General features: G+C 41.5%; 2 protein-coding genes across 2 annotated transcripts in view; both read right to left on the minus strand.

Moving 5' to 3' along the window:
• The window catches only part of LOC103716291 (protein OPAQUE1-like), a 74,270-nt gene extending 59,336 nt beyond the window's left edge, over positions 1-14,934 (minus strand). Inside the window, 12 exon segments of the mRNA XM_026808181.2 lie at positions 110-211; positions 333-390; positions 4,797-4,898; positions 4,981-5,127; positions 8,220-8,356; positions 8,460-8,609; positions 10,897-11,053; positions 12,078-12,136; positions 12,284-12,440; positions 12,511-12,656; positions 13,933-14,076; positions 14,189-14,934. Of these exon segments, the coding sequence (XP_026663982.2) occupies positions 110-211; positions 333-390; positions 4,797-4,898; positions 4,981-5,127; positions 8,220-8,356; positions 8,460-8,609; positions 10,897-11,053; positions 12,078-12,136; positions 12,284-12,440; positions 12,511-12,656; positions 13,933-14,076; positions 14,189-14,314 (1,485 nt within the window). The 5' untranslated portion in view covers positions 14,315-14,934.
• A 3,710-nt stretch (positions 14,935-18,644) lies between these two features.
• On the minus strand, positions 18,645-21,939 carry LOC103716290 (protein NODULATION SIGNALING PATHWAY 1-like). The gene has a single exon (XM_008804230.4). The coding sequence runs from the start codon at positions 20,691-20,693 to the stop codon at positions 19,080-19,082; it is 1,614 nt and encodes a 537-aa protein (XP_008802452.1). The 5' UTR covers positions 20,694-21,939; the 3' UTR covers positions 18,645-19,079.
• Positions 21,940-23,089: the final 1,150 nt, after the last annotated feature.

Genomic DNA, 23,089 nt, shown 5'->3' on the forward strand with positions numbered 1-23,089 from the left:
AACATGTAAGCCACGATCAATGAAAATTTAATACAATATACCCCAAGAATATTCAATCAGAATGAGAACATATTGGGAATATACTTTAAAAGTGAGGAGAAAGCAAAACCTTTTCAATCAAATCCAAAACATCTTGATTATCTACAAATTCAATGTAGCTCCAATTAATTCTCTCATTTTTGTATTCTTCCTGCTCCGTCTTAAATACATGCTGAAATAAGAATAAAAAACAAAATAACGTAGCTTAGAAAATCAAGGAGCTTCTGAACTAAGGATAGTACAGCAGACTGAGCCGAGTCATCAAAAGATAAAATAAACTGATCATAGCACACCTCATTGAAATGTTGTTGAAGTTTCTCATTAGCAAAGTTAATGCAGAACTGCTCAAAACTAGGCAAAGGAATATGCTGTCAGTTCATTAAAAAGCCACATATGTGATGAGATCATGAGACAGTTTGCACCAAGAGAGAGGGAGGGAGGGAACAGAATAAGAGAGGCTACCGCCAACCAATAAGAGATGATATCACTTTAAGACATAATATAGCTACGATATAATCAAGAAGTTTCAACAACAACATGCATGGAACATATCGATATATTTAGAAGATGCTTGGACAAAATTTCGAGCTAAACTTTGGAGAATAGAAACCAGCAAATATCCAAATAGCCAGAAAAGTTTAAAGAGCCCTTAAACATAAATAGAAAACCTAATAAACCACCTAGCTTGCATCTGTTGTGACAGATATGGGCATACTGCACCATGATTCGAGCCAAAACAATTTAGCACCTTTAATGCTACAAGATATGTAAATTCCTCTTGTAAAATTGTTTTAACATTGTATCCCCATTTTCAAAGCATAACACATGTAAGCATTTTCCTTGCACACAACAGCTTAAAATTTGGCTAATATAGTAAAGCACCATCTTCCTTATACAAAATGTACCTACATGAATGAAGAAATACCATGGTACAGAAGAAAATACATGAGTATGACTGAAAAAATGGCGACCCAAATGTAGAGTCTGCAATACATGAAGAATATGTTACGGTTGCACAACCACAAAGAAAGGTCATGATCACTATGATACTCCAAAATAGCTAAGGTGCAGTTTGGTAGTCACAAAATAGGAGATAGCACCAAATGAAGCACGAGTATATCATATGAACCATGGAATGGGCAGATGGCCAAGACCAGCTAGGGCATGTAACAAGTGATACTATTTGTTGGGGGAAAAACCCAAGTCATGCCGCCTCGGAGGCGCCCGACCAGAAGGGCGCCGACCAGCAGCGCTCAACTAGAGAGCGCTCAACTAAAGAGCACCGACCAGAGAGCGCTCAACTAAAGAGCGCCGACCAGAGAGACTCAACCAAGGAGCGCCGAATAGAGGTGCTCGGCTAGAAGAAGCCGACCAGAAAGCGCCGATCAGAAGCAATCCCGCCACAGGACATTCCCTTAGGTAACCAGCTCGGCTCGGAACCCGGGCCGGGCCTTTGCCTTAGCCAAACTCTCAGTCCCCGCCTAACCCTCTAAGGGACCTGACAACTCCACTACAACCTGCCACCATCTCTAAGCCATCAAGGCGCAAGATCTCTACAGGTATTCGGCACGATCTGTCATTAATGCATGAGACCCCCTCAGGTCTCCGATGCACTCAGTCATTAAATGAACACGGCTCAAGATGATCTCCGGATCACTGAACCATCAAAGCGTATGGCTCTCCCTGACCGCCGGTTCACTCGGTAATTAATGCACTTACCATCTACGAATCCTAGGCCCACCACGGCCGACGGTTCAACCACTCCAACGGGTCCGATCAACCGCGACAACTCCCTGACTCCGGTCTGATTCGGCCTTATTCTCCACTACGCCATTAATGAGCCAAATCGTACTCAATTATCACGGAAAAGGACAAAACCCCTGTCACCTCCCAGGTAACATAATACCCTTCTATAAAAGGGAACCTGGGGGGAAGAAGGGGAGGACCAACACGGACACAAATAAACAGCACAGACACAAAAGAGGAAAAACATTCCTCTCCTTGACTCCTCCCACATATTAGCCCCCTCTGACTTAAGCATCGGAGGGCCGACGCCGGAAAGCCCGGCCACCGGCTTTTTTGCAGGACTCTCTCTCTCCAAGGAGGACGCCACCAACCGGCGCATCGCCGTCCACCATCCCTGCGGCGGAGCTCCTCCCCACTTGGCTCGCGGCGGCCCCCAGGTCCAATTTCCAGCAACACTATTGATGGACAAGAGGTTGGCTAGAAGCAATTTTTGAATTCTTGGTTTTGGTTTTGGTCATCTCAAATTAGTTTAGTTTTTCCACAGAAAACAAAAGGCAAGGTCTGCATTCTCAGTGCCAGGTACCGTATCGGTACCTTATCAGTTCAGTACGGTATGGTACACCTCTATGCCAAAATGGCTCTCTAACCACCTATGTCATCCTAGGTCTTTCCCTCCACCTACTTCCTTTAACAAAAGTTATAATACCTTCCCTTGCTAGAGCCCCCTAAGATCTCCATTGCACATGTCTAAACCATGTAAATCAATTCTCAATCACTTTGTCCTTAACTTATGCAACTTTAACAGCTCCTCTAATATACTAATTTCTCAAGCTATCCATTTTAGTTTGACCAGATGTCCATCTTAACATTCTCATTTCCACTACATTTACCTTGTTTCCCTAAACCTTTGTTGCCCAACGTTCAGAGCCATACAACCTTGAAAGCCTTATAATTGTTCTATAATTTTTTTTCTTTAAGACACCAAGGTATATGATTGTAACATAATACCCCAAAAGCACCACACTACTTCAGCCAACCAATTCTAATCCTATTATATATATCTTCATTTGTCTCTTTATTATTTTGTATAATAGATCCAAATAACAAAAGTTATCATTTTATGGTAACTCTTGCACATTGATCTTAATTCGGAACTTCATCTTCATCTCTAAATTCACTAAATTGCATTCCATATAATTTGTCTTTGTTCTGCTGATTTCTAAGACTATGTCCTCTAAAGCTCTCTTCCCTGAAACTAATTTAGCATTCAGCATACTTCTTTTCTCATCAACCAGCACTGCATCTTTTGTAGATAGCATACACCAACGCACATCTATCTAAATATTAGGTGTAAGGTCATCCATGATTAATAAAGATATAGACTTAGCATCGATCCTTGACATGATCCTATCATGAATAGAAATACATTTCATGTAGCATAACAACACTTAAAACTTGTCAAAGCTCTAGCATACATATTTTCAATGATTTCAATGTACTATTTAGGGACATCCTTCTTAAAGCCCAGCAAATTACCATTTTTGGCACCTTATCATAAGTTTTCTCGAATTTAATAAAGACCATGATTTGCCATACTAGTCGGTACCGGTGCATACTGTATCGGCACTAAACTGGTATGCAGTATAGGGGGCGTATCAAGTGTCGATACGCTGAACTGGCCCCGTACCGATATAGTAACAGGATGGTACCAATACAGGATCCAGTACCGGTACCGAGATGAGAATCTTATTAAAGACCATATGTACATTTTTTTTTACTTTTCTTTATATTTTCAATCAATTGTCTAAGTGTGAAGATAGCCTTTGTTTTGACCTCTCAAGTATTAATCTAAATTGGTTATATGAGATTGTTGTAATATTTCTTATCTATGTGCAATTACCAACCATTTCTTAATAAAATGAATCATAAGTTTAATTCCTCTATTAGAGCAATATTGTATATTACCTTTGTTCTTATATATGGGTGCCACAATATTTATGCTCTAGCAAACTGCAAACCTAAGAATAAAACAACAATCTTACTACTACATGGAGCAAGGTAGGCCAAACCGGGCCGAACCACCCGGTTCACCCCGTACCGAACTGAACTAGTGAGGAACCGGGTCGGTTCGGCCCTAAATTTTGAAATCCCCTATGAACCATCCTGAACCACTCCGAACCAACTGGTTTGAACTGGTTCCACCCCCGCACCCCACACCTCTTTAAAAGGTTTAAATCATGGTCTATTGAACCGAAGTGAACGCCCGGTTCACCACGTTCCAAACAGGTACCATATCGAACCGGTAGCCAACCGGCATAGGTCCCGATACTGGTTTGGCAGATCTTGATATGGAGGATGAACTTTGATTGTAAATCAGGTTCTCGGGCTTCCATTTTTCATTTTTTCTAATGGGTGGGGGAGTTGGAGAGGGTAGGGGCGGGGAGGGACGTGGAGTGGTCAAAGTTGGTTTCAGAGCCTTCTAGAGTCCAGCCAGACTTATTACTCAAAATTGGTTTCGAAGTCCCATAGAGATATTGCTAGACTTGTAAAGGCCACATAAAAGGGTGGAACAAATGGAGTTGGAGCTATTTCTTCCATTAATCCGAATCTCTTTTGCTATTGCTTTTCCTCCTATTTTGCTAATTGTTGGGGAGTTATTGATTTTTCCTGACAGTAGAACTTGGTGCCCATTGCATGAAATCAGCAGAATTTTCCAGATACTTATCATATTTTTTAAATAAAAATTTAGGGCTTCGTAAAAATAGACATGCTAATTTTAAATGTCATAGACACCATACTATCAACTCATGCTAGAAAGATGAGTGTAATGACAACATAGAAGAAAAATAGTATGTGATAAGTAATGACCATTTGCAAGACAAAAATTGTATAGCAAAAATAGGTTCACATCCCTAATCATCAAAAGAAAATGATGCAATGCTATTATTTTTTACAATATTAAGACATCACTACTAGTTTATAGTTTAAACTAGATTTTGATCATTCATGACCTGTTCTTTTTAAAGCATTCAAAGCCGTAGATGTCCAAAACTCCAATCTGCATCATAGAATCAACATCTTGTCCAACAGACTTATTAATATGTTCAACGAGCCTGCAAAAAGCAGTTGACGGATAAGCAACTGTAAAAAATCTCACAGGATGAAAGGGGAAAAAAGAATATGAAGAGGGCATGCCAGTCAAATAAACGAGCATATACAGTCTTAGCTAAAGCATCACGACTAGCCGCAGCAGCAGCACAGTCAAGTGCTTTAACAATACTTCCTTCACGAGTTTGTATGGAACGTGAAGACAAGGTCACAAGCAAAAGGCTCTGATCACACCTGATGCACCAAACAAATCAATACGACAATTCTGAAAAACTGTTAGAAAAGAAATGCATAAACATTCACTGGATTAAAAAGATTATGTAGTCACATCAACAGGAGATGCAAGAACCTTATTATTCAAGAAGAAGAAGTTTTGACTTGCTGAATTCAAAGTGGCATTAATATGGAAAAAAAATAAGGCAAACCATTAAAGACCCAATAAGGTAAGAACTACGTCCCAAGGCATAAGGATAGGCTTCATGGACTCACCTCCTTATGCGATAAACATTTATAAAAATAAAAAGTCTTGCAGGAAAAGAAATATAATTGTTATTTTTGTAGTCCAATGCGATACAAACATTGATGAGTTTGTAAACCAGAGCAGTTCAAGTGCATGGTAATTATAAATATATCAAAGAAAAAGAATAGCATTAGTTCTGATGCTCCTGTAAAGTTACAAAATTACGATATTCCAAAGTCTGGCATGTAGGTCCATAAACCACAATATGTTTGCAAAAATAGTTAAACTTTCTGTTCCTCTTTTTCAACTAGCTATGGAACAACTGAAAAATTAGTGTATAGATGGTCGAAATAAGTGTAAGGCATACAGCTTGCAAAAGCCTCTCCTGTTACATCACATGGACTCTGCGTAAACCTCAAGAAGTTTCTTATGTGCATCTAATTGTTGTATGAGGTAAATATATGCATTCTAAAGAAAGTAAAAAAAAGTTAAGCAATAGGATTTTCAACAACCTTCCAACATGGTTGGTTAATGTAGTGGTTGTAGTGGCAGCAATTTTCAAGAAGATATTGGCTCATGGAGCATTCAGAATAACTCTTACAAGGTGTGCAAAGTTTCAATAAAATGTCAAAAATAAATCATGGTGAAATTTAGACATAATCAGCAAAACAATGTATTTGCACTGCCATTATCAGGTCAACAAGATTTGTCGTGTAATACCTTGTGGGAGGCCAAATCCTGGATTGTGAGAAGCCCAATCCTGGAACCTTCATTCCCCCTTTTCTACTTCTTCCATCAAATTCCCTTCTGGTCTACTGATCCTCTTCTACATCTCTTTGTTTCAAACATAAGAAATCCTCCTTGATAGAAATGTTTCTGGCACAAATTGCCCATGGACAAACCCTCTTCCATGGCTCTCCGCCTCTCCCTCTCTTTATCCTTTATCAGGATTCCTCAAATTTACTACCCATATCCTTCCTACTTTTTACACATCCTTCTAAACATCCACATTCTAATGGACCTCCCTCACTGCCCAATATTTTAATCCAACCAGAGATCTGGTCCCATAGGAAACATTAACTTTCCATTTATGACTAAATGGTATGGAGCACTTGAGGCATCCACCAGGTTTGCACTTCAAACTAGGCAAGTACTTCGCTTCCAAACATTATGTGACTGAAGGTAAGTCACTAGGTTGGATCGGGGTCGGCCCTCGAACCGGGCAGTTCCGGCCGTCCCGAGCCGTAACGATGACTCACTGGTACAATTCCGACAATGAAAACAAAACCCATTGCCAAGCCGGAGAAGGAGAAGGAAAAAGAGAGCTAGCGGGGGAGGGAGGGAGAGAGAGAGGGCGGGACGTCGGCAGAGGCCAGCCTCGGCCAAGAGAAGCGAGGCTGCAGCCACTGCCTCTGCTTCAAAAGAAGCAGGGTCCGGCCACGAACTTAAAAAAATTCATAATTTTTAAGTGAAGTCAGCAAATCGCTTGCCGACTTCACATAAAAAATGTGAATTTTTTTAGCCGCGGCTAGTTCTTTTGTTTTGCCTCTGCCGGCCCTCCGCTGACGTCTGCCACCCTCCTCCGGCCCTCCCTCCGCCGATCGCTCTCTCTTTCTCTGTTCCTCTCTCGGTACAGGCCTGGCACGGTCCGTACCAAGTCATCCCGCCGGAGAACCAATATGGTGCCCGGTACCGGTTCCTCCGACATTGGGTTGGATCAAGTTTTGTTTGAAACATCTAGCCCAATATCAAATAAGGCTAAACTTCAAAAAAAATTTATGAACCTAACAGTCCAGCAAGTTCAGTAAAAAATTTACAAGCATAAATGTATGTATGGCATAAATGTACTACAGCACAAAAAAAAATTCTTTTACTCAAAGTACGCCGTCTCGGTTCCAAGCCACCTTGTTACGGTGTCGGTACGCCCGATATGGAGGTCAGTTCGGCGTACCGAGTATCAATACCCCCTCTATACCGCATATCGGTACCGAACTGGTACAATACAGTATGCCCCATACTGTCCGATTCAGTATGGTATAGTGTACCTTGCTTTTGCTACAATTAACTTTCAAAAAACTATAATAAAGAAAATTTTCTTACAATAATCAAATCATGATCTCTCAAAATAAATTCTACCGGTTGCACTTAATTGAGCTTGCTAAGGTTATATTTGCACTAAACTTAAACCCATTGTCGACTTCACTTAATTTAAGAAAAAAATTAAGCAAAGTCGACAATAAGTCTGCCAACTTCAACTTAAAAAACACAAAAATAAAAGAAGCCCCCTCCGAGCCCCTATTTCGAATGAAACAGGAGAGTAGGAGACCGGAGGCGGAGCCCTGCCTTCGCGTCTCCCCGGCAGGCCTCTCTCTTCCTTCCTCTCCCTCTCCCTCCCTCCCCCGCTCTCTCTTTTCCTCTCTCGTTCTCCCTCTCTCCTATCTCTTCTACTGTGTTGGTACGGGCCCGACGCGGCACGGTGCAGGCCCGTACCGACTCGTCCCGCCGGACAACCGATACGGTGTCCGGTACCAGTTCCGTCGACTTTGGTTTTTAATATTATTGAATTAATCAATCCAAGATACTACTTGGCTCGCAACATATTTGAAATTATACAAAGTCTACAAGTTGCTATAAAAAGGCTATTTGTCCCAATTTCTACTACAATTCAACATTCTGACCAAAAAAAAAAAAGCGAGAGCACATTTTAAGAGTGAAGTACGATCATCAACCAGTTCTATTGCACGGCATGGAATGGTTAACTAGCACAACAGCAAAAGATAACATTGAGATTGCCTGACTTCCACATTAAACTTTTAAACTCCATGAAGATGATAATCACTTGAATATGGATGAGTAAGTCACTAACATAAACAGTTCAGCAGCCATCTGAAGGTGAAAATTAGACTTTGCATCCTTTATGACAGATGAATCAGGTTCTTTTCCAGGAGAAAATTCAACATTTCCAAGATGAAGGATAGCAGCCAAGGTGCGAAATATAGCTTCCTGATAAATAGAGAAAAGATGACATTGCTAATGAGACATTTTTCAAGAGGACAATAAAGAATAACCTCTAGTTCTGGATTATGATGCAAAAAAAGCTTTAGACCTGATTAATAAGACTAATACCAACAATATCCATTGCCCTCCGTGTCTTCATATATTCTTCTGCACTGCTTACTCCATCTAACTCACATGTTTTGCTCTGATTCAAGTAATGAAAGTTGCTTGGGTGGGCAAGCTTGTACCTTTCTGCATCCTGGAAATTCAATTGCAGCATAGAATGTGAAATTTGTAAGCTTACAGACACCTCTTAACAATGTACTGGAGACAATATGACCAGTAACAATGGAAAGATGTAACTGGTTATGCTAAACTGAAGCAGAAGTGCTCTTCCACGTCAAACAAACAGCATGACCATCTTGAACAAATTTACTCATGTAAAAACAATATGCAAAGCTTCTTGATTGATACTTCGAGAAAAAAACTTTTCGAGGAATCCTTCATCAGTGGTTGTGAATGACTGACTTTTTCAATCCTATATCATCCTATGATCCTAATGAGGCTAAACTAACAGTATACTTGGATTTTGGACACGATATAATACCATGATATTTTTTATAATTTCTTAATTAATCTACAAGTTACTGTTCTGTAATAGCAAGTTTTTGGCTATGCAACTCCCAGGTCTAGGTTTTTTCTCTCTTTAACATTTTTTAAATTGTTAAACCATCTCTTTTAACTACCAAATATCTCCTAATAACATTTCTGTTCTCAACAATCAAAAAATTTAATTTTAGGAGAAGGATAAAATCATGAATTTGAATATAAAAACATGTAAACATAATCTAAGAGAGAAAATACCAACATTTGCATGCTAACTCAAGTAACCAAATGTAGTTTCAATTTCTTCCCAGTAGCTTGCACAAGCAACTGCAGCTTTATATGAGTATTTTCAGGTTTCCTTTCTCATTTGTTCTTATTACAAGTCAAACAAGTTCAAGCAGCATCAAGATTACAAAGAGTTAGTAATGTGATCCCAGATGAAAATGAGAAGTTCCTATGAGTTCTCATACCTTTATTCTGTGCCCTTACGAGACAAACGCAGTAGGCTAAGAGCCTAAGACTCTAACTCAAAGAATCAGCTTCCATTCCATTAACAAAATTCATTGTATACTTCCATTTCTGGAATGCAAGTAATCATTTTAAGATATCCAAGGCCCCATGAATTTGAACTCACAAATTTTAGTTGATTTAGTTAATTTTGTATCTAAGTGCATTTATGTCCAGTGACAGTAACATAAGAAAGATCTTAATAATCTGTTCATTTGTTTCCATTTATTGATGAACCAATATTGCTTGATGGGCATCAAATATCACTTTATGGACTTCCAATTCAATCCTGAAAAGGGGACCTTACAAAGGGATGCTTCTGATCATTGTAAATTTGTAAGATTATTTGACAGCAGAAAGTTCTTTTCGTCTCTTTCTCCTCCTTTCTGTAAGAGAAATAGAAAGAATATCCTCTGTAACTAATTCCGGCCGGTTCTATATGGGTTCCGGCTAAGGGCCGGAACCGAATATAATAGGCGAACCGATCCGGTTTCACACCGGGTCGGTTCAGCACTGCCCGAACCAGGCAGTTCGGCCCAGTTCGATAGTCTTTGCTTACAACCTTTAATAATCTAACTTATGATTATGTTTGGCATATATTAATAAATCAAAAGATTGAGTTAGAATATGATGACAAGAATGGTGTTGAAGTTCGAGTCATATAGAGGTAGATTTAAATGATTTTTCTTTTCTTATCTTGGGCCACCAACCACTCTAAAAAGTCATAATACTGGTTCAGAAAGAGAGAGAGAGAGGGGTGGGGTGGAAGAAGGGAGGGAAGGAGGTAGAAGAGATCTTACACTGATCCACAGCAACCCAAATTTAAAATATGCAAAACTCCTTATCTTCCTCTAAGATGCTTATTGGACAGGTTTTTTTCACTGCAAAAACATTCTACAGCCAAAATGGAATGGAGATATATGTTTTTTATGTCTTTTTTCTCCTTGGACTTAAAATCAAGAGTTAAGAGATTGCGCAAGCATTTATTATTGAAGTCATGGAACAACATCATGAGTTCATGTCAGATGATACCCATGAATTAGGTTTAGTAAAACATATTCCAACCAGAATAGCCTATGTATTATTCTCCTGATGGGATATGTATATTTTTGACACATTCATCACGACTAACACCAAAAACCAGAAGTTGATGTAAAGAAAGATAATAAAATGTGCAGGCGAAGTCATTTACAGAACACACTAATCTCTGCCTTGGCGCATCATCCCACAAAAGTATGCAGCTATAAACACCTTAAATAAGTGGGTTCTTGGGAAACATATATCAACTTGCTAGGGGAGCACAAATAGTTACCGGCTGCAAGTGTAACAAAAATTTATTAACTTGGCATGTATGGGTGAACATAAATGTAGTCTATGATTACAAGAATGCAGTGTCCACAAATACAAGGGATATACAACACAGTAATATTTACCTTTCCAGAAGCACATAGCTGATAGAAACAGTGGTAATTCCTTTCAGGATCTGTAATCTGCACAACACGAGATCTTTCCAAAAGGTAGGTTCTAATTGCAGCACCAGAAATTCTACCACTTCGATCAAACTGGATTTCGACAAACTTCCCAAAACGACTGGAAAAAAAGGAATAGCGAAAATATCAACATTAATGATAATTAAGAAGAAAACTATAACTGCATATACGGTATAGGACATTACATGCGAACAAGTCATAATGCACAAGAATCTAGAATAAAAGAAAAAAGAATTTCAAAGACACTTCAAAAGAAACTTCCCAAAACTTCTGAAAACAACAAGCACTGAAGAAAATTAGAGCTGATACTAAGTCGGAAGAAAACTTCAACTGCATTCCTGTTGTAGGATATAATATCACAAACCATTACGTATGCAAGAAACTAGATCAAAGAAAATTTTCAAAGACATTTAAGTTTTGAAAGATTTGATGGAAGAAAATTGAAATAAAACCTCTTCAATAGTCAGATTATGTGAAAATCATATCGAATCAAAAATACAAATTAGATAAAAGAAAAAAGCACAAGGATGAAACATACAAAAATTTTGTATAGAAGAGAAATAAATTAGTTAGTAAAAAAAATGATAACTAATGAAGTGCAAAAAGCACAATATGGCCATATGATGGCACCTCTTCAAGCACCCATCATTATAATCAATAGATTAGGGCCTTTGTCCCATGGAGACCACATAACGAAACTGCCACTGGTGAGGAAGATGATAATATAAAGGTTTGCACTCAATATGAAGCAGTTCTAATGCATCCAAAACCACCTAATGCAGAGCACATACCCCAACTGCCACTAGAAAGTAAGACAATAATATAAAGATTTGCGCATCAATATGAGAAAGTAAGAAAGTAATGTGTCCAAACCACCTAATGGACTTAAATCAATCAATATGCCATGAATGATAAGGACACTAACATAATTGGTGCAGGAGTGGTGGGACTTTTTATGAGAAATTTAAAATGCACACCCTCCTCACCTATAAACATCATGATAGAAAAATAGCTACTAGCAAAGCAAGTCCAACTGCCTTTTTATGAGAAAAATAAAATGCTAATAAATAAGTGTTGAGGAAATAAATTGCTTGACATGGTAAAATTCTAAAATGAACACAAACCTGGAATTATTATTTCTAACTGTTTTTGCATTACCAAAAGCCTCTAAAAGCGGATTCGACTGCATCAAAGCATAAGAAAGCAAGATTAACTTTCAAAAACGGGTCAAAAACAATCTGACTAATTGAGAAAACAACAAACTCTACAAGAATTGAAAAATAACAATAATTCTCTGTAAACTTGTCCGTGATGGTGGTGCAGCACTCACTTCCAAGACTTGTTGCTCGACTGTTCGGTCATCACCAACAGCCCGACCACCAACATATGTTAGGTATTGCATAATGAGCTTTGTTGTTTCAGTTTTTCCAGCCCCGCTTTCTCCACTGACCAAGATAGACTGGCTGCAGTTGTCCTTCGTCATGGCCCTGAAACAAGAAATAAATAGAAATCAGCCAAATAATATGGGCACATATGCAGCATTATACTACAACCCACCTGTATGAAGCATCAGCTACAGCAAAGACATGTGGACTTAACTCCCCAAATTGAACACCCTTATACTGCTCCATCATGTGCCCATCATAAAGATGAGGAAGCCTTGTGAACGGATTAACTGCAATCAAAATGCTTCCTGTGTATGTCTATAGAAAGTGTAAATGTCAAAAACTATGTATAAAATGAAGATTAGAGAAGAGAGAAAAGGGGGATGGAGTAACGTGAGCATGGCATGATTGCTCCATCATACAGGAATCAAGACATGCACAAACATGCACGCACAAACACAGAAACACAGAGACAAATATGTAGTATATGCTTGTACGTTCAGTTCCCTCATGCTTTTAGAGATCCCTTTTGAGCATAAATGAATTTTCAGATATCTCATTTGAGTTTTAGCTTCTCAGCTATGAATACTCAAGCTCATTTCATATGCCACTTAAACTATTTTCAAGACAAGCCTAAGCTGTTATTTATATTTGTCAGTCAAGGACTAATCAACCTCAGATTGTTTATATAAGGAACCTTGACAAGTTGACATAAAGCTTAAGATTGGCTCTTTTCCTAAGAAAACAGGCTTCGATGAGCTCATATCTAGCCAAGTTTGAAAAACTCATTGACAGCTTATTTTTTTGAATCCCTAACTATGCACAGCTCATCTTCGAGCCAGAAGACCATACAGGGTTGGTTGCGCATGGAGTTCCTGGATAAACTCAGTTGTTTTGATTGTGAATCACAAGGGTTCGTCAAACTAGTTAAATGAAATGGCTCATTTTGTAGGAAGAGAGAATTTGACCCTCCCCTTGTGCTGGTATAAGTACTCTCTCATATAGAATAAGTTAAGGCATAATCATATAACCGGCATCTTCCAGAAAGATAATTTACCTTTACATGAATTAGCTACCGTTATTAATGCAATTCTCAAACAGATGTTTTCATCGCATGCAAGGAGAACATTGCTGAGGCCCATGTCTTAGTGAAGTGGTACGCAGTTGGGCATTTTAGGAAATGGGTGTGTGAAGCAGGTGTATTAAGAGTTTTTTGGACAACAGCAATATTAATATTTAATAAACCCACTTTTAATGACATCTCAGACCCATGCTGCCCTCTCATCAACATGTGGGGACCACATTGGATGGTGGCCATTTCTCTATTAGAGGGTGTGCAGTTAGTACTCTAAGAAGAGGGCGTATTAATATTGAAAGCCACGGCCTCTCACTAACATGTGGAGACAACATAGGATCATGGCTATGGCTCTACGCAGGGATGTGCAGTTAGGTGATTTGGGAAGTGGGTGCAATAAGCATAATTTCCCTGTAGCATTGTTAAATTGGCGATCAACAATTTCAAAAGCCCAACACAGACTAAGGTTAATTCAAATTTCAAACAAAAGACATGAAAATGAATCCAAGAATCGCTTACATATATCTCATTAAGAGCGTATCTCCTTGAGAGGTTATAAAGAACTCCCGGCTCGTTAAGATACGTCAATTTGGTCATATCATCCACTCCTCCAAGATCTGCCTCCGGATCCCTGGGCGGCAATTTCTCAGGAGAGGTCGTGATCTTCAAACAATCAAACAGAACATATATATATAATACATTAGGAATACTCTCAAAGATCCTAAAAACATCAGATAAGTCAATTTAAAATAGAAAAAACACAAAGAAATACAACCTTATTTCCTTGAGAGGTTGTCACCACCACGGATTTGTCTCTGACATCAACCACCTCCGCCTCCGCCCAGCCGCATTGCTTGTCTTCCACCCACACCGCCGCGCCTTTCCGGTATCTCATTTCCATTTTTTTTAAAACAAAGGATCACCTGGGAACCTAGCAACTCTCAAGAAATGCCGAATCCGAGGCAGAGCAGACGAAACCCGGTCCTTGTAACGTCTATGACCTACACCACCGGACCCTTCGGATAGCGCATCTTCTATTCTTTCAACAAAAAGATCGCGCCCGGACCCTATAAACCTCGCAAGAACAGACGAATCCAAGGCAGATAAATCAAGAAAATGGTTTTTCAAAACGCCTATCAACACGCACACCCGGGCATTCCCGAAAGCTCGTTTTCTAGCCGTTCAATAAAAGAACGTTTAAAAACCCCGGAAATGGCTCAAGAAGTGACGAATCGGAAGAAAATACTCGAGAAGTAGGAGAAAAAAAGACCTCCGAAACCCTAGAAACAGAGAAGAAAGAGAGGAAGGAGGAGGGTTTTCTCTCGTTTTAATCTTCGCAGCCCTCAAAAAAGAGAATGGTGTGACCGCCAAGAAGCTGGCATTCACGGTGGCCGGCCCTTGATACCGATGCTGAGATCCTCCGTTTAGGTTGAACGGCGAGCGGTGGCCAGAGCACGCCGAGGTCTCGAGCGGCGTTTCTCTCTGCGAACGGCGGAGCTTCTCCCAGGTTAGCGATGGTGCGAGCACGCGGTAACCGAAGGCGAAACGCTCGTTCGAACTTCCGGTTTCTTATAAACTAGTACCCACCCTTTCAATTAAATAACGAAAATGCCATCAAGAGTCTTTTCGTCTTTTTCGGCGTATGATCGGCTTGTAATTCGGACCAATTTTCCGGACCGCTCATCCAATCATGGATCTTCTTTGATCTTCTGAAGGAAGTATGTTGACCGTTGATTGCCATACCAGATAGAGTGGACGGTCGATTTTACCCCCAGGAGCTTGCGCCGCGAGGCGGGGTGGGGTAGTTTTGGGGCCCAGCGCGCATGGCGGTTCCCGTCACGTGCACGGCGTGCGAGAAAACGGATGCGGTACGAATTATGTTGAGTGTCGATTGAGACCGTCTGTTCGGACTCTCAAAGGTCGTGGGTCCCAGTGGGGTTCTTCTGTAGCATCAGATGGCTGACGTTGATTGCATATCACTTCTTGCGACGGATCCGAGATGGGTGGGTCCCACTTGCGTCTCGAATTACTGGAATTGCCGTGACATGCCAACTTAAATTGCATGGCGTTTTGGAGCGGTGATGGAGGCGGCTTGGACCGTTGGATGTGTGCGGTGAGATCCGTGTACCCACGTGATGTGTTTTAGATGAGAAACCTGCAGTGATGCAAAGGACAAAAAAAAAAAAAAAAAAAAAAGCCAACACAGTTGGTCAAAACTCTCAATCATCAAATAAATAAAAAAATGACTTAATACAATTGGCCCATAGACAAAGGGCTATGCAGGTCATGGTTGGATGCCCAACCACGGGGTGGTTCTATATACACCCCCCCTATTGCTAAGGACACCCCCCAAAAACCAAAAAAAAAATACCCAAACTAACCTTTAGTGTAATTACCATATTGCCCTTGAAATTTTCTCATACATCCCCCCCTTCCTCCTCCTCCGTTTCGTTTTGAAAAGAAAAAAAAAAAACACCCCTCAAACCCCCCTTAAACCCCTCCTCCCCCGTTCCCCCTTCTCCCTCTCGTCGCCGGCATTCTCCCGATCTCCGACCACCTCGCCGGCTTCTCCCGGAACCACCTCGCCGGCTTCTTCCGAAATTTTTTTTTTTCACGGTTCGTGCTCCGTTCGGCACTGGATCGCCGAACAAAAGGCTTCTGTTCGGCTGAACAGTGCCGAACAGAAGGCTTCTGTTCGGCAACCCTCAACCGAACAGAAGCCTTTTGTTCGGCAATCCAGTGCCGAACGGAGCACGAACCGTGAAAAAAAAAATTTCGGGAGAAGCCGGCGAGGTGGTCGGAGATCGGGAGAATGCCGGCGACGAGAGGGAGAAGGGTGAACGGGGGGGTTTTGGGCGTTGGCGAGGTGTTTTGGAGGGGAAGAGCGGGGTGGGGGGGGGTTTGGGGGGTGTAGAGAGCAATTTAGGTGAGGGGGTGGGGAGGGTGGGGGGTAATTTAGGAATTTTTAATTTTTTAGGGGTGTCCTTAGCAAATGGGGGGGGTGTAGAGAGTATTTAATTTTTTTTTAATTTTTGGGGGGTGTCCTGAGCAATAGGGGGGGTGTATATAGAACCACCCCCAACCACGCCATCCCTTTATGAAAATGCAACTCAAACTACCCATAGAAGTGCTTCAAATATCTTTACCACAATAAGTAAACCAATTCTTATAGAAATTAGACTAAGTTTCATCATTTGGGAAATCATGGATACAGACTATTGTTTGTCTTTTTATTTTCATATTTTATTACCTAAACTGCTTCAATATCTTTATAGTATATATGTACAATCTATTAATGAAACATCAAAAAAATTAGACTAAATTCTATAATTTGGGAAGTCATGGATCCTATGATCCTGTTTATTTTCAAATGAATTGTTAAAAGTTATTCTACGAATCTTATTCTTATCCTTGGTGATAAAACCATCCTGTCTCTTTGACCAAGCCCTGGAAGCTAGCATGAGAGAAAAGCAGTTCTATTTACTTGCGCATCGTGAGTTAGTAATTTAAGAAAAAGTAGAATAGGTATCGATATGCCTCCCTGAATCATTATTCCAAAGGTTCATTCTTGTTTTTCTTTTGAGTGGAATGACTAAGTATATATGCAATTTGCCTGTTTTAAGGGAATATGGCACATCACTGAAATATTCTCATCAAAAATGGACATATTTCTAGAATATATATAGTATCTGACTTTAGATCAACAATGTTGTTGGATCCAAGTCTTAATTCTACATATTTAACTTTCTAATTTCCATGTAGTTCAAGCCTTGGTCTGATATCATATGATAAAGTAATAAACATTGATTCATGGACGCACATCTAACTCACTTTCATTATATCATTCAGAATTACCAATTTGTATCGACCACTCGCTGGTGTGCACGACTATAGTCCAATTTCACCATCATGGAATCGGCCATTTTGACAGCTAAATTCTTACTGATGACTATGAGAAGCATTTATATTACAATAGTATATGAGTGCTGATTTATTGTGATTTTGTGATAGTAGACTTCTTCTCCCAAAAGTCCACTAAGACAAATTTCCAACATAAATTTAAATTTCCTTCAAAATAAATTAAAAAATCTGAAATTGTATCATTCTCCCCCATGAAATCATGCTTTTTATAACTCATAAAAGGTTGTGAAATACCCACCACTTAGAATTATGTATTTTGGCACTATGTACAAGATAAATATAGAATTCATTTTTTTCTATTTTTCACCAATATGATTTGATTTGTTCAGTTAACTAGTCACTTGTTCCATTTTGGGTTTGTCACTTATGTGACTAGTTAAAATCAAGGAATGGCTTTAGAAGCCCGATTTGACTAATATAGTTGTCTCCAAAATGAGTTTTAAGTATTTCTGAGCCATCTCTCTTCCCTATCTCTCTACCGCTATAGTCTAGATGATTACTGCAACATTGTTCAAATTCGAGTACCACCTATTGCGTGCACAGTTCGTGGGAAGGATCATTGTATGTATATTGAAAAAAAAAATACCAAGCAATCAGTTCACCTTATGGGAACAAATCTTTATCTAGAGATAGTGTGCATCCTCAATTAATAAGCCTTTCTCTCCTTATTCTGTTATGCATGTTGCTAGAGTTTCTTACTTTATTTATACTTTCTTATAGAAAGCATTCAGGATTTATGTTTCTTCCATCTTTTTAGCAAGGTTAGATCACAAAGGAACTCTCGCCTGAGTCACATAAATTCAGGATTCCAAGGTTAGGTCATAGGTTCAAACCTTCAAACTTCTCCACGATATTAAGGTATCAAATTCACCAGGCCGAGCAATAGCATCGATTACTAGTGTAATTAATAACTCAACCTGTAAGGCTTGCAACTAATTTTAGCTCTTATTATAGGAATGAGTTGGCGCATAAATACTAGACAATTATAAATAACCATCTATCTAAGGTCCAAGGTGGCTTGAGAGTAGCTTAGTGATTCATTTACTTGTTCCGGCAGCAGTAGGCTAGAGGTAATGCTACCATCATTGGATTGTCATAAAAAAGTCTAGTCCGCCCTACTAGGACCCTAAATCCTAAAGGTCAAGTAATAGATGCAGTTCGACGCTAGTCCTCAACAGAAATGGAGCCCAATTCTTTTGCTTCACTAATTTTCTAAAAAGCATTATTTTTTTTTATACTGCTAATATGATAGAAAAAAAAGTTTATCGATCAAAGCCTCATACGGTTTGTATTAAATGCTACTCTAGATATGCAAAACTAAGATTTTTATTTTTTTATTTATCTTTGTACCACACAAAGGTAGATCAGATTCAGGTCTCCTCTTCGCCAGTGTCATCTCACACGCAAGAAAGACGACACCGAGTGGATGGCAGCGATGTCGCGGATCATGTGATAACATTCTCTTGCACGCATCACACTGACAATCTATGCTAATATGGCTTGATGTTACTCATCAGTCATCACACTGCGCTTCCACCAAAGCTGATTGTAGTTACCTCCCCCAGAAAGGCAAACTTACATCCTACTAATCGCGTACTACACGGAGATTAGATTCAGTTCTCCTCTTCGCCGGCGTCATATCACATGACCAAGAGCCACCGAGCGGACGGCAGTGATGCCGTGGATCATGTGAAAACTCGAGGAGCCCCATCACGGCCGTTACGGCGTTACACGGAAGCCTCCTCTCACTGGCTTCTGGTGTGGGGCTTCCACAGGGAACAGAAGGAGACGCGCTGGCCCTTCCACCCGAGCCCCACTGCTGCCCCCGCCATCCTCGTCTCCCAGTTGCCGTCGTACTTCCTCAGCAGCGCCCGCCCCGCCTCCACCGCCTCCTCCCCGAACCGTTCCTCCCGGAACCCTAGCCCGACCATCCTCTCCCGCCACCTCTCACACCCCTCTGCCGCCGCCGCCCCCCACTCCAAAACCCTCGCCGCCTCCCCTTCCACCACCCGCCGCTCCGCGCAGTCCCTCCCCTTGAACGCCGCGCTCGTCGAGTCCAGGAACTTCCACAACAACTCCGCCCTCCTTCCGAACTCCGCCGGGAATCTGTCATCGCTCTCGCCGGCGCCGTCGACCTCGCCCAGCACCACTAGGTCGGGGTTTAGTTCCCTCACCGACCGGAGGAACGCTGTCCGGTCTTCCGGCCCGCCGTGGCCCACCCGGAACTGGGCGCAGACCACCAGGGTCTCGCGGCGGGCGAGAGACAGGGAACGTGGCGCGAGGGTGTCGGCGCGGTCGATCCGGAGGTTGAGGTCGATGGAATTGGCGTAGCGGAGGAGGTGGGAGGAGAAGTCGTACCCCGGCGGCGCCGCCGAGAAGGGCCCAGGCGGGGCGGCGGCGCCGGCGACGGTGATGCGGACGAGGGCGGGGGCGCCGCCTGGGCGGCGACTCAGCGCATCGAGGAGTGTTGGCCACTGAATCCCGTGGGAGACGCCGACGTCCACCACGTGGAGGGGCCGCGGCCGCTGGTTGGAAGAATCTAGGGTTACGGCTTGGAGGATGGATGCGTTGGCGAGGGAGTTGGGGAGCGCGAACCAGGGGCTGACCTCGTGGAACTTGATGAGAGCCGACCGGAAGAGCTTCGGCTCCGTCGAAGCGAAGGACGGGGAATCGTCAGCTGGGCCACCTCCCTGGCCGGGGACGCCCGCCGCCGCCGCCGCGATCCCGGCGGAGGAGAGGTGGCGGGTGAGGGCGCGTAGGCCGTAAGCGGCAAGGCGGTGGTTGGCATCGCCGGAGGTGCAGGCGAGCTCCTGGAGAACGTATAATAAATGGTAGACCCTCGAGAGGTTGGCCGCCTCGATGGCGGTGGCGCAGGGGTTAAGCAAATGCTCGGCCCATCTCACCTCCTTATTCCCACTGCCGGAATTCCCTCCATTCCCCTTCCTCTCTCCCTTCCTCCCATTCCCCTGCTTCCTGGTGATCTCGCCGTCTTCCTCAGACACCCCATCGTCCTCGTCGCCAGAGTCAGCGACCGTCCTCCTCCGGTTCTGGTGAGCTGCCGCCTTGTCGAGGGTGGTTGAACTGGTGGGTAGCTTCCGTTTCTTGGAGAATTCAGGTTGGGGGAGCGATGGAGGGCTAGTGGTGGGAGGGGCGACTACGGGGGTGGTGGACGGGGGACTGTGGATGAGGTTGGCTTCTTCTTGGTCCTGAGGCCAGCATTCGCAGCCGGCAATGGCATCGGGGAGGGTGTAGGGGTCATCGAGGAAGGAAGGGATGTAGGAGATGGAGTCCTCCGACCAATCTAGGAGGTTGTGGTCGTGGGTTGTGAGGTTGAAGTCTGGTCCCTCCTCAAAGATCATGGTGATCTAGAGAGACTAATATGATACGAAAGCAGGTTTAGGCTTCAAGCTATTAGGCTTGAGAGTGTTTTGAGAGAGAGAGAGATTACACAAAATGAAAGTTTACGCTTTCAAAGGGCTCTTTGAGTTCAGAAAGTGGGAACGGATCAAGGGGAACAGGATATTAGCTTTAGGAGTTGGGAGAGGTGGAAGGAGGTTCAGGGATTTGACTTTATAGACTTCAAAATTATTTGGGATAGGGAAAAAGTATGGTCCTGCTTTGGATGTTCATTTATAAAGAAGACTTGGGTATCAGAATGGCAAGACAACAGGAATATATGAGAGACAGGGAGAGGGAGAGGGAGAGGGAGAGTATTTTTTGCTCAAGGAGGGTGAGAAACTTGAGGGGATTGGATTAAGACTTAAGAGGGAGTGGGAAAGGGGGATGAACACATTGGGAATGCGTTGTTGGTAATTTTGGTTTGTTCTGTGATTGGAGGCTTAAGCAATAGGGAGGAGACGGTAGGAGTCGTAGGACGGGCGGTGGGATTGATATATTTTATGGCTGTGGTTGGTGTTGTGATTGGAGGTCGGACTGTGCCTTTTTGTACTTTCCTGCATGTTTACTTGGGGGTGAGAGTGATGGCTGTTGGTTGTTAGTTGGTATGCAATACTTGTTCCGCTCTGCATTATAAATGTGAATAATTGGGATCCTAATGACAACATAAGACGTATGAGGTTGTAGGATAGTGATCTATTGGTTTTGGATTGAATATCTTGTAGATGCCACAGATTTGACCTATAGAATATCGACATCTGTCTTTAGGCAGATGCTGTGCATGTATGTATAATGTTCTGGTTGGCTAAGTGCGAAGTTGCATGCTGCAAGATTTCCCTCAGTTTTAAGCAACAAACGTAGTTGATTTTGATTTTGGTGGTTAGCGAGAACACATTGTAATGAAACTGTGAATGAATCTTAGACACACTACAAGTCCTTGTGGGCACCATGTATCATCAAGCTTTGGAAGCCACTGATATTTTCAGTGTTTTTCTTTTTATGTGTAGGGTTATCACCGCATCTGAATGAACAGTGAACTTTGGATGGATCTTTGGCGTCTTAACTGTGGAGTAAGGCCACCTATAACTATAAGCATAGCCAACAAACAATATCCCTACTATTTAGACGGCTTTATGAATTGTTTTCCATTTTGTCGAAACATTGTCCTTAGTTAGAGCAAGTGTATTAAATTTAATATTTAAAATCAGCATGCATGTTATATTGGATCTTCACCTCCCAACAAGAAATAGAATAAACTATAAATGAATCTTTGTTTGATATACGCCCAAGATTTAACCATACCCTCTCTTCCTAGCTTTCAATGCATTTGCAGATAGCTCTTCCTACCATTTTCTTCCATCTTTGTTGCATATAAACATGTCATCTCAATCTATACTACGGTCAAGGTTGCTAGTTTCGATGTCGAGAAAGGAATAGTGACTCAGGAATAGCACAAAAAGATACAAAGATAAGATTATGATCATGTATTTTTGATAGACACTAGCACATATAATTCAGTGCTGAAATCTCTGCAGCAATCCAATTTTTGTTTTTTCTTTTTCCTGTTAGTTCTATCTCGTAGAGAATTTGCCGTGTGTGCTCACGCTTGGGATAAATCTCTTCTCTTTTTTTTGTCAGCCTCAGGAAAGTAGATTTAGATGCAGGCTGAAGTAGATGACAGAAATAAGCATTACAACATAAAATACAAAATAAGCTTAAAAAATGATTTTTAGATGCAGGCAGAAGTAGACGACAGAAATAAGCATTACAGCATAAAATACAAAACGAACTTAACCTTTTTTTTTCATTTTTTCGAAATAAATGGGTAGGTACACCATTTGAACCTTTTGACCTCTTCCAAGGGGAGTGAAGTGCCCAACGAGCTGAGCTAAGGCTGGTTGGAAGACAAGTTGTCTTTGCTATGAAAAACTACCTTCCAAGTTTAAAGGGTTGCTAATTGTTACGCTGTTTGGAAGTCTGTTTGGTGTCTATTACATGCAAATGTCTTTACTTATTCCATAGATTCAATCCTTGTTCCTACTACGTTTCCAAGTTATAAGCCATGGGCAACAGAAAATGACAAACTCCAATTCCAATAATTATCTAGGAACGTAGATGAGACAAGATAAGAAGGGAGGCGATGTTCCAAAGTTTGGGAAAGGGTGAATAAAAGTCATAAAAGTCAATGACAGGAGGTTAATTATGGCATAGACCTTCACCGTCGCAATCAATTTGTTGATGAAGAGCTTATGTCAAACAACCTCTGTCTACTATCTCTAGTATTTGGGCTATGCCAAACTCAGTAGAGCTTATCAATAATGTAGGATGAGATCTAGGAGGTCTCACAGGGATGTGGCTC

This window comes from Phoenix dactylifera, chromosome 15 (assembly GCF_009389715.1).
Source record: "Phoenix dactylifera cultivar Barhee BC4 chromosome 15, palm_55x_up_171113_PBpolish2nd_filt_p, whole genome shotgun sequence".
Taxonomy (NCBI): Eukaryota; Viridiplantae; Streptophyta; class Magnoliopsida; order Arecales; family Arecaceae; genus Phoenix; species Phoenix dactylifera.

Coding starts and splice junctions, on each gene's coding strand:
- LOC103716290 (XM_008804230.4), bottom strand. CDS start 20,693: ATGATCTTTGAGGAGGGACCAGACTTCAACCTCACAACCCACGACCAC.